The following is a 20,220-nucleotide window of genomic DNA, read 5'->3' as shown; positions in this document are numbered from 1 at the left end:
CTCAAAATGTGTTGTTGTTGGACTATAACTGCAGCTCCTGATAAATTACTTGTAATCTTTTTTTGTGTGATTCATTTAGGCTTTGCAAGGCTATTCTCCTATCAGCTGCAAATAATGGTGATTCTTTTACCTTTACAGTTCTTAATGTCTTTTCTTCCTTTCCTTATTTATTTGCTTTCGCTAGTATCATTAGAATAATGTAGTTTTAAGAGTGGTGTCGGTCAGGCGGTGGTGGCACACACCTTTAATCCCAGCACTCAGGAGGTAGAGCCAGGTGGATCTCTGTGAGTTCGAGGCCAGTCTGGTCTACAGAGTGAGATCCAGGACAGGCACCAAAACTACACAGAGAAGCCCTGTCTCGAAACCCCCCCCCCCAAAAAAAAGTGGTGTCAGTAATGGGCATTCTAGTATTGTTACTGCTCATAAATGGAATCTTGTTGCATTCTTCTGTGGGGTCTGATTCTTGCTTGACTGTGTTCTTTTTTACACCTTTATTTTCTTCTTCAATGCTGGGTATTAAATCCAGGGTCTTGTGGGTGGTCTACCACTAAGCTAAACAGCCATAGCAGTATATTTTCTTTTTAAATGAACATGTTTTGATTCCTTTTTTTGTTTTGGTTTGGTTTGGTTTGGTTTGGATTTTTTCGAGACAGGGTTTCTCTGTGTAGTTTTGGTGCCTGTCCTGAATCTCGCTGTGTAGACCAGGCTGGCCTCGAACTCATAGAGATCCATGTGCTTCTGCCTCCCGAGTGCTGGGATTAAAGGCATGCACCAGCCGGGCGGTGGTGGCGCACGCCTTTAATCCCAGCACTCGGGAGGCAGAGGCAGGCGGATCTCTGTGAGTTCGAGGCCAGCCTGGTCTACAGAGCGAGATCCAGGAAAGGCGCAAAGCTACACAGAGAAACTCTGTCTTGGAAAAAAAAAAAAAAAAGGCATGCACCACCACTGCCCGGTGGGTTGATTCTTTTTAAAATACTTTTTCTTTTTTTAAGGACAAGGTCTCATGTAACCTTAAACTCATTTTGTACCTTGGCTAACCTTGAACTCCTGAACTTCCTGCCTCCACTTCTCAAGTGCTGGGATTATAGGTATACCTGCCATAAGATACTTGATTGTTATCACCCACTGAGTCCTATACACTGTATTAAGGAATAAGATAGGAATAAGGACTCAGCAGGCATGGGCCATCATTTCCTAGAACTCACCATTAAGTAATTTAACTTGTGACATGGGAAATAGAACCTAGGGCCGTCTGCATGCTGGGCCTGTGCACTACTGAACTACATCTACAACCAATGTTTTTAGATGTGTGTGGGGGCTTGCTATGTTGCCTAGGCTAACCCTGAACTCCTAGGCTCAAGCCTGCCTCAGGGTCTTGAGCAGCTGGGACTACCCCTAGTAATTTTCCCCAATGTCTGAGATGGAAGTCATCAATTTTCATATATTAGGCAAACACTCTACCACTGAGCTATACCTATAGTCCCTGTAGTAATCTCTTAACTCATCAAAGATTGACAAATTAAATAAACTTTGAGATAATTACTTTGCAGTTAACTATAATTGGAGAAAATTTTTTATTTTTAATTATGTGTATGTGTCTGTGTGGGAGTATGCACATATGAATTCATATGCCATCAGAGGCCAGAAGAGGACAGTGGAGCTGGGGTTATAGGCTGCCCAATCTGGGTGCCAGGAACTCAAGTCCTCTACAAGATCCTCAGTTGGAGAAATTTTAACTGAAGACCTGCCAGTTCTAGCAAGATGGCTGTGAAGTGGGTAGAGTGGCATGCATAGAGCATACAGGGATAGGTCTGCAGAGACCTTACCTTGTAGGCTGGGTGAGATCTTGATGAAAATTTGGGTGTTATATCTGTTTGTTTAGAGGAAATCACTAAATTGAATGACATGGTTGGGTTGATTGACTTTAGAGAGTACTCATATTTGGGATTTGGGGTACAGAGACAGAACTGGGAGAAGCCTATATAGAGGTGAGGAATCCATTCAGAAAACTTGAGATACATGTAGACCAGAGTTGAGGAAGGGATGAAGATAAGTGGCTTGGCTTTAAGAGCATGTAGTAGTTAGTCCATGCAGTGGAGTGAGATTTTCAGAGTCCTTTTCTAGGGAGTGGGACTGAGGTTCTAGAGAGAGGGTTGTGGGATAACTCTCACATCTTGAGCCTTTGGGGAAGAATGGTCTTCTAATCCCTATCCTTCTTTTCCTAGAGGTGGTCGTGGTGACAGGACTGGCCGCTATGGAGCCACTGATCGCTCACAGGATGATGGAGAGAACCGCAGCCGGGACCATGATTATAGAGACATGGACTACCGCTCATACCCCCGAGAGTATGGCAGTCAGGAGGGCAAACATGAGTATGACGATTCATCTGAAGAGCAAAGTGCAGAGGTGAGGGCAAAGCCAGGCCTTGGAGGCAATGCTCCTGAAAGGCCTATGTGTCTGGCTGCAGCACCAGGTGTAAGCAGTGTTCTGCTCCTGTGCCTTTGGATTGCTCAGTTGCTTTGTGTCACTTAGGGGAGGGTCTGTCCCTGCTCCTTCTCTGAGGGCTCTTCTGAGTTGGGTCTCCCTGGCTTCCACACTGCTTCAGTCTGTATTTCTCAGGGCTCCTAGCCACTACTTCTTTCCCTTCTTCCCTGTTGTTCAGTTTTGGCCTTTGGTTCACTGCAAGCACTGTACTGCCTGTCCCCACCAATTTAGGGCCCTCAAAAGGATCTCTTTCGTGGGATCCAGCAATTAGGGTTAGAAAGACAGCCTAAGAACAGAATATCATCCAAGCCAAACAACTCTGGGAAGCTAACACTGGGTGTTCCTGGTCTTGACAAAACCTCTAGACAAAAGGGAAGGAAAGGTCCTCTGGGGAAGCCAGTTCCGAGTGGGACTAGTCCTCTAGCCTAAAGGGTGAGGCATGATGCTTGCCATGAGAGAGCCCACATCTGAGGGCTAGAAACACCCTTGCCTTAGAGAACGCCAGTCTGAGGGGACCAGTCAAAGACCTGATATAAGCAGGTAGACAGGCAGCTCTCTGTCTAGTAGGATGGAAAGGTTACACTTGTAAGCCCAGCCCTGGGGAGGAATTGTATTTGAACTATCCTCTACCCTCTGGGGGGGCTATTTGAAGATTCCCTTGGTGGACCACCAGCTTTGTTTGGTTAGCCAGGGCCTATAGGCATCCAGGCTTCTCCATTGCCTGCTCTTGAGCAGTGACTCTTAATGTTTCCATGGATACAGTGGACCCTGGGAAGAGATCATTGACAAGTATAGAATACAGCATTGAATTGTCTGGACCTGTCCTGTACAGGTAGGAGGCTCTAGGCTTAGGCCTGAGCTGCTTAGTATTGAAATTAGTAGATTGACAACAGTTAAGAATCAGCAACTGCACTGTATTGTGAAAGAAACTGATAGTGAACAGAGACTTTGTTAGGGCTGAGGAACAAGGACCAAGGGGAAGCATAGTAGCCCACCAACTTCTGCTGGCTGCCTCTGACCCATATCTGAAACTGTTCCTAAAACTGCTGGCTTGGTTCCAGGGCCTGATCTTAGGCTGGGAACTATAGGAGACAGGTGTTTTTCAATGGCACAGTAAACAATTGTACACATACCAGCTGAGCTGGCAAAGGAAGAAAAGGGAAGAAATTGAAGGCAAAGTCTAGTTTGCTGAACTCAGGCTAGTTTATCCCAAGGAGGCTTAAGCTGTGTTTTTTGTCAGCCTGTCTTTGGGAGTTCCTCCTCCACACCAATACTGCCATTCTTTAAAGGCAGTTCCCCAAAGTATCCTGTGGAACATTTGCAGCCTTAAAAAGGCCACAGTCCAAGGCCTACCCACCCTGCCTGCCTGAGCCTTTAACCGGAGCCCGCCTGCCCACCCCTGGCTTTCAGAGCCTGCCTGTCTCAGAGAGCCATTGGCCAGCCACTAGGCCCACCCAGACTGACTGCCCGTCTGGTGTCTCTCATCTTATTCTGTCGGCCAGGATTCCTACGAGGCCTCCCCGGGCTCCGAGACTCAGCGTAGGCGGCGGCGGCGGCACAGGCACAGTCCCACTGGCCCGCCAGGCTTCCCCAGAGACGGCGACTATCGGGACCAGGACTATCGGACCGAGCAAGGGGAGGAGGAGGAGGATGAGGAGGAGGATGAGGAGGAGGAGGAGGAGAAGGCCAGTAACATCGTCATGCTGAGGATGCTGCCACAGGCAGCCACTGAGGATGATGTACGTGCCCCCCCAATGGCTCTGGGCAGGTGGCAGAGCAGGAGGCCAGGCTGGGTCTTCTTCAGGGCCCTCAGCTTTTCTCCACCATCCTTTGCAACCAACCACAGCACCTTCCCTCTCTTCTCTCCCACCAGCTCCTGTCCCTCGGTACTATCCATCCTCTGGGATGGGCCCCATCAGCTCCTGGTCTGGAAGGGTGAAGGCAGCAGACAGGCTGGCTTAGTCTAGGGGCAGTAGCTGTGGGTGTCTGGTGCTGGTGGGTATGAGAGAAGAGCATCCCTCCTGCATATTCCATTGGCTTTCACCCTTTTCGTATACGTGAATAGAGGGCCAGGCCCAATGTTAGATATTCTTGTGGCAGAGACCCATGAGAGTGAGATGTTAGGGCCCATGGGCTTTTCTGAAATTCTGTATTCCTCCCCTTTTGTCAGCAGTGACAGCCTGGCCACAGCTACCCATAGGTGGCTTTTGATAGCTTCTTGACCCTGTTTGCCTTTGTGACATTCTCTGCCTTCCATCTTCCTCTCTTCACTCATTTCCTTCTCATGCGGATGTCTTATGGCAAGCCACATTAGAAATCCAAGAGTATATTGCTAGAGTTTTGACTAGCCTCCTGATCCTTGAACCCCTTGCTGCCCTTAGCCCCAGTCAGTTCTCTCAGCAGTACTTCCCTGAAAGCAAAAGCCTGCCAGCTGCCCATTTTGTGACAGTAGTAATCCCACCGAAGAAATCCTTCTAGGATCAAGCTGATTGCTGACATTTTTACCTGAGGTTTTATGGTAGGGTAGGCCATGTGCCAGGCTCTTTCTAGAAGGTACAAGTTATAGTCAGTCCCACATAGCCCCAACCCAATCAGCAAAGTGACTTGCTTCATGTTCCAGCAGGTGGCAGAGTAGAGTTGGCATCTAAACCTGGACTGCTGGACCCCAGAGCTCATGTTCTTGTTATTTTCTAAGCCTTCCCTGATATGAGTCTTGATAAGATCTGTGTATCTTTACTTTTCATCTTCCTGCATACCTATGTGCATGAGGCTTAATTTCTTGTATATTACCCTGATGGGGGGCTGATGCCCAAAAGCACAGGTTGTTCTCCCCACTAAGTATCTGGCATAAACTCCCCATCCACAAAAAGAGGTACTGCCAGCCTAGAGACTGCTTCACCTGGGGTCCTAAGTTGCCTCTGTAGTATCCCTCAGGCTCATTTCACTGAGAAAACTTTCCAGATCAACATCATGCCTTTTTGTCTTAAGTTTCTCCTCCTCACATGGCTGAAATGGCTCTGTACTTCTCTGTGTCATAGGTAGCCTTTGGTGCAAGTCAAGGAAAAGGAGTAATTCCTTTATGATGGACAAGAATTGCATTCCAGCTTCTATGCTCCTTGGCTACTACTAAGCCTTTTGTCAGATCACCCTGCCCACCATTCCTGACTTGCTGCCCCACTTGCTCTCCTGTTGTCTTTGTACCCCTGGGGATCATCTTGCTGCCATCCTTTACCCTGTACTATGTTTCTGTTTTTGTTTGACTCACTTTCTGCAAGTCCAGGGCTGGAAGCAAGACTGAGTACTAGTGTGGGTTGCAGTTGTTGTTACTGGGGGAAACTTTGAAAGAGGCAGAGGAGGTTGTGTGTGTGTGTGTGTGTGTGTGTGTGTGTGTGTGTGCGCGCGCGCGCGCGCGCGCGCGCGCATATACTTAGCTGCTTTCTTTGCTAAATCTATCCCACTTCTTTATTTCCTGAACAGATCCGTGGCCAGCTGCAGTCCCATGGTGTTCAAGCACGGGAGGTCCGGCTGATGCGGAACAAATCCTCAGGTGAGCTTTCGTTCCCAGTGCCCTCCCCTTCTGCTGGCCAGCCTCAGCCTCCAAATCTCCCTTCTGCCTCTGTCTTCCCCTCCCTCTTCCCCTCCCTACTCCCCTTCCTGCCATAGCTGGGAATGGGCAGCTTGGGGGGGGTACCCTCTTTTTCTCTCCCATCCCCTACTCTCACAGCTCCAGCCAGCAGCCTCTACAGGGGGGCCGTCCTGAAGGGGATGCAGCTCTGGGCTGAGCTAACTATTCCCCGGGGGCAAGGCCAGAGCCAGGCTCTGGAAAACCTCTTCTTTGGGACTCTGAGTATCTGAGGCGGTGACCCTTGCTAATACATATACTTCCTTCTCCTTCCTCTGCCCCTTGGTCTCCTTCACATCACTTTGACAGCCTCTAACCAAAAGTAGGTCTCACATGGACCCACCCATATGTCCCAAGAGGGGAGGCAAGGAATGGCTCTCATCGAAAGTATATCCTAAGGAGCAGTCAGAACTTTCTGGCCTCGCCTGTTCCTTCCCTCCCTCCCTCTTGCAGGCTGCTTGGAGCTGGCCTGAGGTTTTAGCAGGGTGGGTGGAGTTGTCTCTGCAGAACCACTGCCCAGGCTCCCCAAGGCAGGCACAGTGGGGCCTCACTCTGCCTGGGCTTCTCTTTCCATCTCAGTCTCTCTCCTCCTTACACCTCCTCCCTGTCTCCATCTTCCTTTGCCCACCCCCGTATACTATTCCATCCTCCCATGCATCCTGATGGCGATTCTTTTGGAGATCAAGCATGCCCTCTAGATCCACCACATTCAAAGCCTCCTTTCATCATTACCTCTGAAGGAGTTACTTTCCCAGAACTGTAAGCCCTAAGGCCCTGGCCAGGCCTGGAGTCTGTCTCAGTGACATGTAGGTCTTGCTCTGTTTTACTCTAGCTGTACCATTCACTGACAGAATCTGTGTTTCTTTCCCTAAGGGAGGCATCCCAGGTATGGCCTCTCAGTGGCTTTGGACATTTCTCCTAGGCACCTGCTGATTCTTACCTGTAACGTCCTCTTGGCCAGCTCCAGCCACCATCTGCCTATTTAGGAGAATCTTGACTGTCAGTGGTTATAGTCTTCCCACTGTGGCCCTGATGTGGCTCCCTAGCGACTATCCTCCCCTTTACCTACACTAAGGTTAAGATGAGATTGTGTTCCTAATCACCCCCTGGTTTCCTATGTACTGGCCAGGAATACCCTTCTCCCCCAAAATAGCCTCACAGACCAACTTAGCCTGGCTTCTCTTTTGCTCTTTTGATTAAACACCTGTTCCAGTAATCCTCCTGGCCTTGCTCTAGGCTTGCCCATGAGCTATTTGCTTTGGCCTATATGGAGTCAAAGCAACCTCCTCTTCTAGAGACACATCTCTCCATGTATCCCTCCCCTCTCAGTTCTCCATCTGTCACCCCAAGCTGGCTAGGCAAGTCTGCCTGAGCCTCCCATCTCACTGCACAGTTGGGATATATGTTTCCTATCCTGATCTGACTCTCCTATTCTTATTTTCTTCCCTTCCCTTTTCCCTCCTTCCTGCCCTTCCCAGCCATCTACCTTGACTCCTATCTTCCCTGTTCTTTCTCTCTCTGATCACTTTTTCTCTTCCTTTCTCCTCTTCCCCTTTCCCTCTCTGCCCCTGGTCCTCTCCCCTCGGGTTCTGCCCCCGGGAACGCCGTGTGTCCAAAGCTGTTGACTAACCCACTGCGTCTGTATCTGAATGCTGTCTCCAGGTCAGAGCCGGGGCTTCGCCTTCGTCGAGTTTAGTCACTTGCAGGACGCTACACGATGGATGGAAGCCAATCAGGTTGCTTTGCCGCACTTGAACCCCCCCCCAAACAAATACTACTTTATAATCGAGCGCTCCCCATCGCCTGAATCTTATGGACACAGTTCCCTGCCCTGTGGCCCTGTGTCCCATACCCCTGCCCTCTTTCTCCCCCCTCCTGACCCCCACTATTTCCTCTTCCCATCTCTCACTACCCACTGGGCTTCCCATCTGGGGCCCACTCTCAACACCGTCCCCTGGCCCCATCCTACTGCCAGGCACTAGCGCTCCCTCACCTCTCCTGGCTGAGCTTTCAGAGAAAGAGCTGCCAGGGTGGGTTCCTTCCCATAGCTTCCCACACCCTGGTGGGACCCTTCTGCTCCCGAGTCAGCAGAGCCAGAACTTGGTTGTGCTCTCAGGACCACTGAAATCCTGCCACTGGGGAACATAGATGTTGGCACACAAACTAGCAAGACTTGTTTTGCTAGCTCTCTCCTGCATGTGAATTTGGCCCTCTGAGTTCCATGCAGAGGGACAGCACTGCTTTTGGTTGAAAGTTCCAGTCAAGTGTGATAGTTTTATTGACATGCTGGGCTCAATTCACTGGTCCCTCCCATTCACAGCACCCTCCCCACCCACAGGAGGCCCCACCTCTACCTTCTCAATAAGGAACTGTGCTCTGTCTGCAACGGAGGGAGCTGGCTCCCCTAGCCTGGCACTGGATCCCAACTCAACTGTGTTGGGACCTTCTAAGACTCAAGGGTCTAACCTGGCTACCCAGCCCTAGCCTATCACTGATGTAGAGCACTGGAGAGAAGTGTCAGGGGAGGAAGGGGCAGCCGTGGTGAAGTGGAGGGTCCTGGCAGAGGCAACCCTGTGGCCTGCTCTGTGGGTCGGGTCAGTAGGCTAGTGCGGTGGGCCCAGGACCCTGCCAACTTTGGGAAGGTGGCCTCATGGCGGGAAACCTCCATCTGTTAAATTGGCTTTCTTTTTCCCCTTTTCCAGCATTAGCGCTCGTGCGCTCTTTCTCTTTTTCTCTCCCCTCCTCTCTCTTCCCTGCCCATCTCCCCTCGTTCCCAGTGTAGCCTGTGTAGTGCTGGCCCTGGGTGTGGCCTGGCACTGTCAGGACCAAGCTGGGGGAGTACTCCCAACTCGGCAGTCGTTGGTCAACCAAGCACTATGTGCCTGATAGTGAGAGAGAGAGAGAGAGAGAGAGAGAGAGAGAGAGAGAGAGAGAGAGAGAGAGAGAGAGAGAGGTGTGTAAGCAGTAAGCAGCTGTGCCCTGAGAGCTGTGGTGCTTTCCTTCCCTCCCTCCCTCCGTTCCTTCTTCCCTCCATCAGTTCTCCAAACTCCCTTCATTCCCTGTCCCTCATCCATCCAGCTGAAGGGCTCGCTCACTCTCTTCTCCTTTGCTGAAACGGTGCGTGGGGCACTGCTACCTAGGCCTCACTGTGCTCTGCTTTTTCCCACAGCATTCCCTCAACATCCTGGGCCAGAAGGTATCCATGCATTACAGCGACCCCAAGCCCAAGATCAATGAGGACTGGCTGTGTAATAAGGTACAGGGCTGGGTGGGCAGCTGGTGCTGGGGAGAGTCTGCCCTAGCAGGAGCAGCAGCAACTCACTCTCTCAGAGCCTGTGAGAGGAAGTGTGGTCTTGGAAACAGGCTGTCTAGCCCCAGTCAGCAAGGTTCTGCCCTCATCAAACACAGCTTGGCCTAAAGGCCTAGTAGACTTAAAAGAAATAATAGCATAAGTGACTAATCCATGACAACATAAGCCTACTACAGTGTGTAGACCATGGGCTTCAGAGCCAGGCTGCTTGCAGACTGTCTCAGGTCTGTCTTGATGGTGGTCAAGGTGCTTATCCTATCTGTACATCACTTTTCCTCATCTTTAAGAGGTGAGAGTGAGTACTAAGTTGTTGAGAGAATGAAACTATTGATGGGAGAGCAACATAGAAAAGGACTTCTGGCCCACATTCAACTCTTAATTAGCTGTTGTTACCTTTGAAAAGAAGCACAGAGTGTTCTGAGGGTAACTCAACCTTAAAGACTACCCTGATACAGCCATGTCACTATTAAGCCTTGAAGGTCCACCTTGTAGGTTGTGTGATCACCACCATATTCCCTAGGAGGAAGCTGAGGCTCAGAAAGGTGGAACCATACTTGAGCCTTTAGCTCACAGGGCCACCTCCTGTTCCCTAAGTGGCTTTAGGTCTGCCCTGAGGCCAGCTTTGTGATTCTACAGCCTCATCTACCAGGGCTATCTGGTAGTCCCAAAATCTAATAGTAAGGCTAAGAGCTAGTGGAGCACCCTGTCTTCTCCCTGAGAAGCAGTCTGGTTAGTGGGAGAGTGGTAGCTGTCACCTTTATACAGGGGAGGTGTTCAACCTCTGGAAAGAGAGGGACAAAGTGACAGTGGATCTTCATCTTTTTTCATATTTTCTTCTTCCTCTCCTTTGGGTCCCACATGTCTTTTGGTTACCAGATCCTGTCACTTCCATCTCAGACTAGCCACCTTCCCTTCTTTGCCATTCTCACAGTTGATGCCAGTTCCTGCACCCTCCCATCCAGTTCCCACGGAGCCCTCCTCGTTACACTAGCCTCATCCCTTTTTCTCCACCCTCACCTGTGGTGTTGCAGTTGAAACCCAGCTCTGAGCATGCCCTCCCTTCCCTGTCTACAACTCAAAGAACATCTAGTTTTAGCATGAGGTCCTCATTCTACTGTCACCATCTTCCCTTGCCAGCCTTGGTTTTCATCTCTGCATGTTCCCCTTCACCAGCTGTAGAAAGTCTCTTAGTCCCTCTACTAAGATCCCTTCCCAGCAAAACTAAACCTCTGGGCTTCCCAGATTGAACCTCCCTGCTTCTGTGTCGCCCAGCCCAGTGAGCTGTGAGCCTCTCAACCCATTCTCTGCTCCTAACCCCTGACAGCACAGTCTAAGCAGACTGTCCTGATCACATGGTGTAGGGCCTAACACAGGCACACTGCTTAATACCTGACTGGAACAGGGATAGAATGTGATGGAAGCTGGACAAGGTCTTTGGTAGCTGGAATATCCAAGGGAAAAAATCAAAAGTAGTTTTATTCAACCTAGTCCTAGCAAGAAGGAATGGAAAGGATCTGACCAAAATCTTCTAGTGGGAAACAGTGCAAGTTTCTGTTACGTAAGCAAATCTCAGGAAGAAGGATCATGGGATACAATCCTGAGATTTGATAGTCTCAACAAGATGGGGAGGGGAAGCAACTGCTGTTACATGTGAGAGTTGCTGATTGCTGAAATAAGAGGACTGGTGCTAGGAACCAGTTGTCAGAGAAGATTCACAGGATTGAAAATAATAATGAAAGTTCCAGAAGACTCCTGCCACCCCGACCCCAAAAGCTCCCTTCCTGGGGATTATTATGTTGTTCTGTGGGCCCATATTTGGAGGATATCATGGAAAGCCCTGACCACCTGGCCTGTGCCTCACAGTGTGGTGTCCAGAACTTCAAACGGCGTGAGAAGTGCTTCAAATGTGGTGTGCCCAAATCAGGTGAGCCGTACTAACTGGGAATGGCAAGAGGAATGAAGGGCCAGTGTGGAAGGGTGGGGAGTGTGACCAGCCATGGAGCTTCCACCTTTGTCACCAGCCTATCTCCCACCATCCCCGACAGAGGCAGAGCAGAAGCTGCCCCTTGGCACCCGGCTGGATCAGCAGGCACTGCCGCTGGGCGGGCGGGAACTAAGCCAGGGCCTACTCCCACTGCCGCAACCCTACCAGGCCCAGGGAGTACTGACCTCCCAAGCCCTGTCACAGGGTTCAGAGCCAAGCTCCGAGAACGCCAATGACAGTGAGTCAGTTGTTCTTTCCTCCTTCCTCTATGCCCTAGGGCATCTGGTCTGGGACCTTTGAAACCAGAGAAATGGTAATGAACAAAACTTGTCCTTATGGGGGGGGAATGTTTCTACCTGGTGTGGGGAATAAACACATGATACAGAGAGAGCAAGGGAGGGACTGTCCACAAACTAATTTTGGGGATGTATGAGAGGGTTCCTAGCAGATGAGAGACAGAGCTGGCACTTGGACTGACAAGCAGAATTTATGGGAGAGGAAGAGGTGAGAGGAAGCAGGAGGTACATGAGCATAGAGGCAACTTGGGTCCCTGAGCAGACTGTGAGAGGTGCATCCTAACACTGAGCCCTTTCCCACAGCCATTATTTTGCGCAACCTGAACCCACACAGCACCATGGACTCCATCCTGGGGGCCCTAGCACCCTATGCGGTGCTGTCCTCCTCCAACGTGCGTGTTATAAAGGACAAGCAGACCCAGCTGAACCGAGGCTTCGCCTTCATCCAGCTCTCCACCATCGTGGTGAGGGCGGCACAGGGGGGGGCCGGGCAGCTATGGTCCCGGCCCCCAGGGTAGGGAGGAGGGTCCTTTACCCCACCCCCACCGCGGTACCAATCTAGAAATGGGGCAATGGAGCCGGGGGGCCTCCCCGGGCCTGACCCTTTGGTCCACCCATAGGAGGCAGCCCAGCTGCTGCAGATCCTGCAGGCCCTGCACCCTCCGCTCACCATCGATGGCAAGACCATCAACGTGGAGTTTGCCAAGGGTTCTAAGAGGTCAGAGCCCCACCTAAGCCCCCTTACAGCTTATCCCCCACCACCACCTTGGGGCTTCCCATTTCATTTCCAGTTTCTACTATCCTCCCCAGGGATATGGCCTCCAATGAAGGCAGTCGCATCAATGCTGCCTCTGTGGCCAGCACTGCCATTGCTGCTGCCCAGTGGGCAATCTCACAGGTACTTAGCCTTCTCTGCCCCATCACCCTGGCACCTGACTTTCATAACCCTTCTGTCCTCTTTCTGCAAACAGCAAAATTGGCTTGTTATCAAAATGCTATGCCCTGTTATAACAGGTGTTGTAGGCCTTCCACTTTGCTCCTGCCTCTGTAGACAGTGATCCATTCCTACTCCATCCTATATCCTTCCCAGTCACTTTTGGGGCTTTTTTCTTCTTTAAGGTGTTTTTTTAAAACATTATTTTTATGTGTATAAGTGTTTTGCCTGTACCTATGTATGTGCACCATGTGTGTGCCCAGTGTCTGCAGAGGTCAGAAGGTGTCCGATCACCTGGACCTAGAATTTTGAATGGCTATAAACAACCATGTGGGTGCTGGGAACTGAACCTGGGTCCTTTGCAAGAGCAACAAGTGCTGTTACCTGCTGAGCCTTCTCTCCATCACTATCTCCTATACATTTCTTGACAATAGTCTTTGGGTTGGTGCTCTATGCTGTTGGTTAGAACTTTTTTTTAATTGTCCTGAAATGGCATATTGTGTGTGTGTGTGTGTGTGTGTGTGTGTGTGTGTGTGTGTGTGTGTGTGTGTGTTGCATTGTTTATGTAAGTGTGTATGCTATGAATAAAAAGGAACTTAATAAGTATCCAAAAAATTTGGGGAGGCAAGTGTGGTGGTAAACAGCTGTAATCACAGCTCTTCTGAGGTGGAAGCAAGAGGATCAGATGTTGAAGGCCAGTCTTTGACTAGAAAAAGGAAAGGGAAGTGAAAAATTTGGTAGAAGAGAATAAAGACTAGGAGGTTAGCAAGGTATGATGCATACCTGTAATCCTAGCACTGATGTGGGCAGTGGGGGCAAAGGCAAGAGGATTGCTACATGTTCCAGGCCAGCATGGGCTACATAGTTATGGGGGGAGAGAGAAAATAGGAAAAAAGAGATTGGGGGTATCTTGCTTGGTCTGAGGCCTAACACATGTACATCATCAGTATCAGCTCAGGGCAGGGGAGCATTTGGGCATGTATTCTTTTTCTAGTCTGTTTTTCCTCCGCTGTTATCTTGTGGTCAGGACCCCTTGCTTTTTACTTACCTTAAGACTACATGTTTTTCTGTCAAATGCTAGCTCCACATGTAGGACAGATGCTTGTAGCAGATCTCTTCCCTTATGTCCCCTTCTGTTCTAATGATCTCCCACCTGCCCCTCAGGCCTCCCAGGGTGGAGAGAGTGCCTGGGCTGCCCCTGAGGAGCCACCGGTCGACTACAGCTACTATCAACAGGATGAGGGCTATGGCAGCAGCCAGGGCACAGATTCCCTCTATGCCCATGGCTACCTTAAGAACACCAAGGGCCCTGGCATGACTGGGACCAAAGGGGACCCAGCTGGAGCAGGTGAGCCTCATTCTCTCTTGCAGAGCCTAATTGTGGGGCCTAGAGGCCTACTGTCTTATGTCAGAATGCTCTTGACATTCATGGGCATTCTCCTTGGTTTTCCTTTCAGGTCCTGAGGCCTCCCTTGAGGCTGGGGCAGACTCTGTGTCACTGCAGGCTTTCTCCCGAGCCCAGCCTGGTGCTGCCCCTGGGCTCTATCAGCAATCAGCTGAGGGAAGCAGTGGCCAAGGCACAGCTTCCAACAGCCAGGTGAGGGTGACTTTGGTACTCTGGGGAGGCTGGTGGGCTGGCAGATGCATCCTGAGTGGGCAGGGGGTTATTAATAAACACTGAGTCCTGTTCCTTTGTGTGACCCATGAGCAGTCATATACCATCATGTCACCTGCTGTGCTCAAGTCTGAGCTCCAGAGCCCTACTCATCCCAGCTCTGCCTTACCACCAGCTACCAGTCCCACTGTCCCAGAGTCCTACAGCCAGTACCGTGAGTAGCCTATGGGTAAGGGTATGGACTTCTTCTCTAAGCAGGGAGGAATTTGACAACCTTGCCTTTCCTCCCTACAGCTGTCCCTGATGTCTCTACTTACCAATATGATGAGACATCTGGCTACTACTATGACCCCCAGACTGGTCTGTACTATGACCCCAACTCCCAGGTAGGTGACAGAGTAGCCTAGGAAAAACTGGACTGTGGTTGTGTGGCAGCTAGCCCTAGAGGGCCTCCCTCTTGCCCCCTCTTCCCATTCTCTTCCTCAGTATTACTACAATGCTCAGAGCCAACAGTACCTATACTGGGATGGGGAGCGGCGGACCTACATACCTGCCTTGGAGCAGTCTGCTGATGGACATAAGGAGACGGGGGCATCATCAAAGGAGGGAAAAGAGAAGAAAGAGAAGCATAAGACAAAGACAGCCCAACAGGTGACCCTCCAGCCATCATCTGGCTGTTTGGAGTCTATGTTCTGTCACCCCTTGCCCTCTCCTGCTATGGGAAAGTAGGGTAGTGGGTGTGCATCGACAGTGGTAGTAACTGCTTCAGACATTTGAGCCAGATCAATTTTTTTGGGTACCGTAGCAGGACCACCTACCACCATGAAGTGACTTGTGTCATCTGAGTGAGCTCTGGAAGCTTTTCTCTGTCCCACGAAGGGAACCTTCATGCTGCTAGTTAGATGTCTATTGATCCCAGATAAATTCTCATAGGCCCATAAGAAGTTGATTAAGAAAAGAAATACTGCAGGGTTTTCTTTTACTTTTTTTTAAATCCATATATACTGTTTATTGTTTATAATTTTATTTTCCACTATAAATGATTAAGAGGCAAAACGTAAATTTTATAGACACACACACACACACACACACACACATATATATATAGTGCAATGATTGTTACAGTCAAGAAAAAGAAAATATCCATTTTCCCCCTTTTTTTATTAAGAAATTTTTTCATTCATTTTACATACCAATCAAAGATCCCTCTCTTCCCTCCTCCTGCCCCCCCAGCCTCCCCCTCCCAACCCACTCTTCACTCCCACCCACAAGAAGGCAAGGCCTCCCATGGGGAGGCACAATCAGGAGAGGCAAGTCCAAGCCCTTCCCCCGCCTCAAGGCTGCAGGAGGTGTCCCATCATAAGTAGTGGGCTCCAAAAAGTTCACTCAAGTAGAGAGCAGTTAGAGGGAACCTCAGTGTCTCTGTGGAGAGAAGGTATGACATTAAAGCACAGCACTTAGAAACAAGCAATAAATACTCCCTCAGCAACCTGACGAATTATGAAAATGGTTCATGTCCTGGGAAAAACACAAAACATTAAATATGACACCATGTCACATGTCTTAGGTTTCTGTTGCTATGATAAACACTGACCAAAAGCAATGTGGGCATAAGAGGGTTTTTTATCATGAAAGGAAGTCAAGGAAAGAACCTGGAAGCAGAAGCTGATGCAGAGACCATCAAAGAGTGCTGCTTACTGGCTTGCTGTCCATGGCTTGCTCAGTCTGCTTTCTTATACAACTCAGGACCACCTGCCTAGGGAGTGATGCTGCCCATAGTGAGCTGGGTCCTACCATGTTGGTCAGTAATTAAGAAAATGCCCCACAGACTTACCAACAGGCCAATCTGTTGGAAGCAATTTCTTAATTGAGAGTCCCTCTTTCCAGCTATGTCTAGGTTTGTATCATGTTGACAAAAACCAACCAGGGCATCACACATAAATTAAAATTATATATAAGGCTAGGGGTGTGGCTTAGTGGAAAGAGTGCTTGTGTAGTATGTTGCAAGGCCCAGTACCCGCCCTCATAGTACACAAGTATGTAGCTCACTGCATTTAGAAAGTAAAAATGAAAGAACAAATAGTAATACAAGTGCCAATCAGAAATTGGAGTTGCAGCCAGGCGGAAGTGGCCTTTAATCCCAGCACTTGGGAGGCAGAGGCAGATGGATCTCCAAGGCCTGCCTGATCTACAGAGTGAGTTCCAGGCCAGCCAGGGCTACTCAGAGAAATAAATCTGCCCAAAAAGAAAGAAAAAGTTGGGGTTGTAACCAGAGAAGGGCTTGAAAAGGATCCCTGGCCAATACAGAAAGTAGGTTCTTGTACCAGCAACACTGCTTCACTGCCCTTCTGACCTTCTGCTTGCACTGCCTTCCTTGCCCACTCTACTTCTGCTGCTGCCTTTGCCTTTGCAGACCATATGGAACAGTTGGGAGACAGGAAAATGTTTGAAAATGGGGCCAGTAGAGGGGAGGGTTCCTAGGCATGAGTTTGAGTTTTTGTTTGTTTGTTTGCTTAGGTTTTTCAAGACAGGGTTTTCTCTGTGTAGTTTTGGTGCCTGTCCTGGATCTTGCTCTGTACACCAGGCTGGCCTCTACCTCCCAAGTGCTGGGATTAAAGGCCTGTGCCACCGCCGCCCAGCCTTGAGTTTGTTTTTAATAAGATGGTTTGGAGGAGGTAGAGGTATTTGGATATGGTTTATGGTTTGTAAAGGAATGTTCTACAAGGATGAGGCCCAAGAGCCATAATCCAGAAGCCAGGTATACACAGCCACTGAACACAGTGGTTCAGATAAGAAAGGTAACAGATTTGAGGCTACAGGGCTGCTCTTGCAAGGGTCATGGGTGAGAGAATAGAGTCCCAAGTTTGAGGAATTCTGGCAACTTTAACCTCTACCCACTCCACTCCCCCAGATTGCCAAGGACATGGAGCGGTGGGCCCGTAGTCTCAACAAGCAAAAAGAAAACTTCAAAAACAGCTTCCAGCCTATTAGTGCCCTACGAGATGATGAAAGGCGGGAATCGGCCACTGCAGATGCAGGCTATGCCATCCTTGAGAAGAAGGTGTGTTGTAACTGTCCATCTGCACCCCACCTACAATCTCATCACTCCTTAGGGTCCTCTGTGGAGCCCTGAATTTCTGTGTCCTCTATCTCAGGGAGCACTAGCTGAAAGACAGCACACCAGCATGGATCTCCCAAAGTTGGCCAGTGATGACCGCCCAGTGAGTTGTCAGAGCAAAAATGGGCAGGGGTCTCTGATCTCAGCAGAGCTGACTGACTGTCCACCCTCAACTTCTACAGAGTCCACCTCGAGGTCTGGTGGCAGCCTACAGCGGGGAGAGTGACAGTGAGGAGGAGCAGGAGCGAGGAGGTCCTGAGCGGGAAGAAAAGCTCACAGACTGGCAGAAGCTAGCCTGTCTGCTCTGCCGCCGCCAGTTTCCCAGCAAGGAGGCACTCATCCGGCACCAGCAGCTCTCTGGGCTCCACAAGGTAATTGAGCAGAGAGTCGGCAGGTTATCCTGTGTCTAGCCCATTCCAGCCCAATTGCTTTACTCTCCTGTTTCCCTTTACAGCAAAACCTTGAGATTCATCGGCGAGCCCACTTGTCAGAAAACGAATTGGAAGCACTAGAAAAGAATGACATGGAGGTAAGGTGTGACCCACTCCTTGGCTCCATTCCATCTGCCCCTTCTAAGTCCCTGTCACTCCAAGCAGTGGGACTTAAAGTTCCTTAGCCAGGTACATACAGCTTGGCAGCCATGTGTTATCCTATTGCTCTGAGACTTCTTCCCAATTCCCATTCCATCATGTCCTGACCTTCAGGACCTAAGACCAGGCCAGACAGAGAGACCTATATGCCTACCCTGCAACCCTATCCATGCCTATGTTTGCTGAAAATAACAGCCAATTCCAACATCCTCACATGCACTAATTCATAGCAAATGAAGTACCGAGACCGTGCAGCTGAACGCAGGGAGAAGTATGGTATCCCGGAGCCACCAGAGCCCAAAAGGAGGAAATACGGTGGCATATCTACAGCCTCTGTGTGAGTGCAGGGCCAGGTACCAGGTGAGGGGCTCTGGGCTGGCACAACACTCACACTGTACACTGTCACCTGCAGTGACTTTGAACAGCCCACTCGGGATGGATTAGGCAGTGACAACATTGGCAGTCGCATGCTCCAGGCCATGGGCTGGAAAGAAGGCAGTGGTCTAGGTCGCAAGAAACAGGGCATTGTGACACCCATTGAGGTGAGTCTATGACCCATTCTTGTTCCCAACACTCGCAGTGTACCTCTACCAGCCTGACAAAAACCTGCCTCTCTTACACAGGCCCAAACACGGGTTCGAGGTTCTGGCCTGGGTGCCCGGGGCAGTTCTTATGGGGTCACCTCAACAGAATCCTACAAGGAGACACTGCACAAGACAATGGTGACCCGCTTCAATGAGGCCCAGTGAACAACTTTGAAAGCTGTTTCTACAGGCGTGGGGTGTCCATCCAGGGACAGAGAAGATGAGGTGTGAAGTGGTCTGAGGGAGGCTCTTCTGTCTACCAGCCTGCTCCCCAGCCAGAGAAGCTCTCACCAAATTAGACTTGGAGTTGGTGACTTTTGCTGGGAAATTGGGCTCAAATCATGTTCCTTTTGTAATAAAATCTAAAAAGCCTGCATCTTCCATCTCTACTTTCTCATGCCCTAGCATGGTTTGTAATTACACAGGCACAGAATGCATAAATGTTAGACTAAGCTAGATGGCAATAGTGACTGTAAATACATGGGGTTCTAGCCAGCACTCCAGCTGGCAAGATTCTGGTCATGACCCAGCCCTTGTCAGAAACTGAAGTTTGTGGTTTAGAACCTGCACTGGGAATTCCCAGTCCCCTGTCCTCACTTAACCCTCACCTGCTCTTAGCCTATGGTCCCTAGACTAAACTGATTTGCCATTCCTGGGCTAGAGATGATGTTCTCAGGCATCTATATGTAGAACACAGCAGATACTTAAACCCTGGTTGTCCCTATACCCTCAACATGTTGATGACCCCAAAGGAGTACAGGAAGCTTGGCCTGTAAGTCCTCAGCCCAAGATTGTCTTCATGAGCACCAGTCAAGTTCACTCTTGTTCCCTTCATCCATATCTATAAACACAGTACCTCACTCTCTATGGTCTACAGCCTTGACTCCCAGGTTATGCATGTTATTGGCAGAGGTTCTCCATGTAGTGGAGCATAAAATTGGGATTGCCTTCTAAACCCCAGTCAGCTGAGCTGCAAAATGAGACTAGGAATACAAGCCTAACTTGACATGTGTGTTTCTTTCCTACCCTAGAGCACCATTACCAAAATCCCAGGGAACCCACAGACCTCGGCAACTGTAGGGTAAAATGGTATGGCTGACTGACTTCATGTGAAGTTAAACATGCACATGCCCTGTGACCTAGCAATTTCACACCCAAGTATCTAGCCAACATAAATGAAAAGGCTTGTATGCATGTTTGTGCCAGCTGTATTTGTAATAGCCCCAAACTGGGAATAGTCCAAAAGTCTAACAAAACAAATAAGTTTGATGTATTTGTAGAATGAGATACAACAAAAGGGAAGAAAATGCTAATAGAAGTATCAACAAATGAACCTCACAGACACCACTAGGTGAAAAGTCAGACACAAAGGTACATACGGGAAGATTCCTTTAATATGGAACTTGGAAATCAAAGCAATTGGGTGATGGTAGTTGGTAGAACAGAGTTGAGGCAAGGATGGCATTTGTCATACGTAGATTATACAAGAAATAAGGAAAAGACCACCAAAACAAAAGGAAGAAGGTAGAAATACAGTGTCACTTATCTGCAGGAAATTGGTTCAGGGATAGCTATTGCTCTCTACCATTATCTTTACCACCACCTGAACCAAAACACCAGGATTCCTACCTGAAGTTTGGTTTTGTTTTCAGACAAATCTCAAAACCAGGCTAGCTTCAAATT

At 49.4% G+C, this 20,220-nt stretch overlaps 1 protein-coding gene across 6 annotated transcripts in view; it reads left to right on the top strand.

Moving 5' to 3' along the window:
* Rbm10 (RNA binding motif protein 10) overlaps positions 1-18,913 on the top strand; it is a 31,190-nt gene extending 12,277 nt beyond the window's left edge. For 2 of the 6 annotated variants that reach the window (XM_059250056.1, XM_059250055.1), the window contains exons 3-24: positions 2,226-2,406; positions 3,987-4,223; positions 5,962-6,031; positions 7,769-7,842; positions 9,276-9,362; positions 11,280-11,340; positions 11,462-11,638; positions 12,000-12,160; positions 12,317-12,414; positions 12,507-12,594; positions 13,795-13,978; positions 14,088-14,227; positions 14,342-14,459; positions 14,540-14,631; positions 14,732-14,896; positions 17,157-17,306; positions 17,401-17,466; positions 17,546-17,734; positions 17,818-17,892; positions 18,184-18,290; positions 18,366-18,495; positions 18,577-18,913. In XM_059250056.1, coding sequence (XP_059106039.1) covers positions 2,226-2,406; positions 3,987-4,223; positions 5,962-6,031; positions 7,769-7,842; positions 9,276-9,362; positions 11,280-11,340; positions 11,462-11,638; positions 12,000-12,160; positions 12,317-12,414; positions 12,507-12,594; positions 13,795-13,978; positions 14,088-14,227; positions 14,342-14,459; positions 14,540-14,631; positions 14,732-14,896; positions 17,157-17,306; positions 17,401-17,466; positions 17,546-17,734; positions 17,818-17,892; positions 18,184-18,290; positions 18,366-18,495; positions 18,577-18,702 — 2,776 coding nt within the window. In that variant the 3' untranslated portion in view covers positions 18,703-18,913. The remainder of the gene's footprint in view (positions 1-2,225; positions 2,407-3,986; positions 4,224-5,961; positions 6,032-7,768; positions 7,843-9,275; positions 9,363-11,279; positions 11,341-11,461; positions 11,639-11,999; positions 12,161-12,316; positions 12,415-12,506; positions 12,595-13,794; positions 13,979-14,087; positions 14,228-14,341; positions 14,460-14,539; positions 14,632-14,731; positions 14,897-17,156; positions 17,307-17,400; positions 17,467-17,545; positions 17,735-17,817; positions 17,893-18,183; positions 18,291-18,365; positions 18,496-18,576) is intronic. The other 4 variants (XM_059250051.1, XM_059250052.1, XM_059250054.1 and 1 more) reach the window with 4 other exon arrangements.
* Positions 18,914-20,220: the final 1,307 nt, after the last annotated feature.

The sequence above is a fragment of the Peromyscus eremicus genome, chromosome X (assembly GCF_949786415.1).
Source record: "Peromyscus eremicus chromosome X, PerEre_H2_v1, whole genome shotgun sequence".
Lineage (NCBI taxonomy): Eukaryota > Metazoa > Chordata > Mammalia > Rodentia > Cricetidae > Peromyscus > Peromyscus eremicus.
This window is presented reverse-complemented; position numbering and strand designations above follow the sequence as displayed.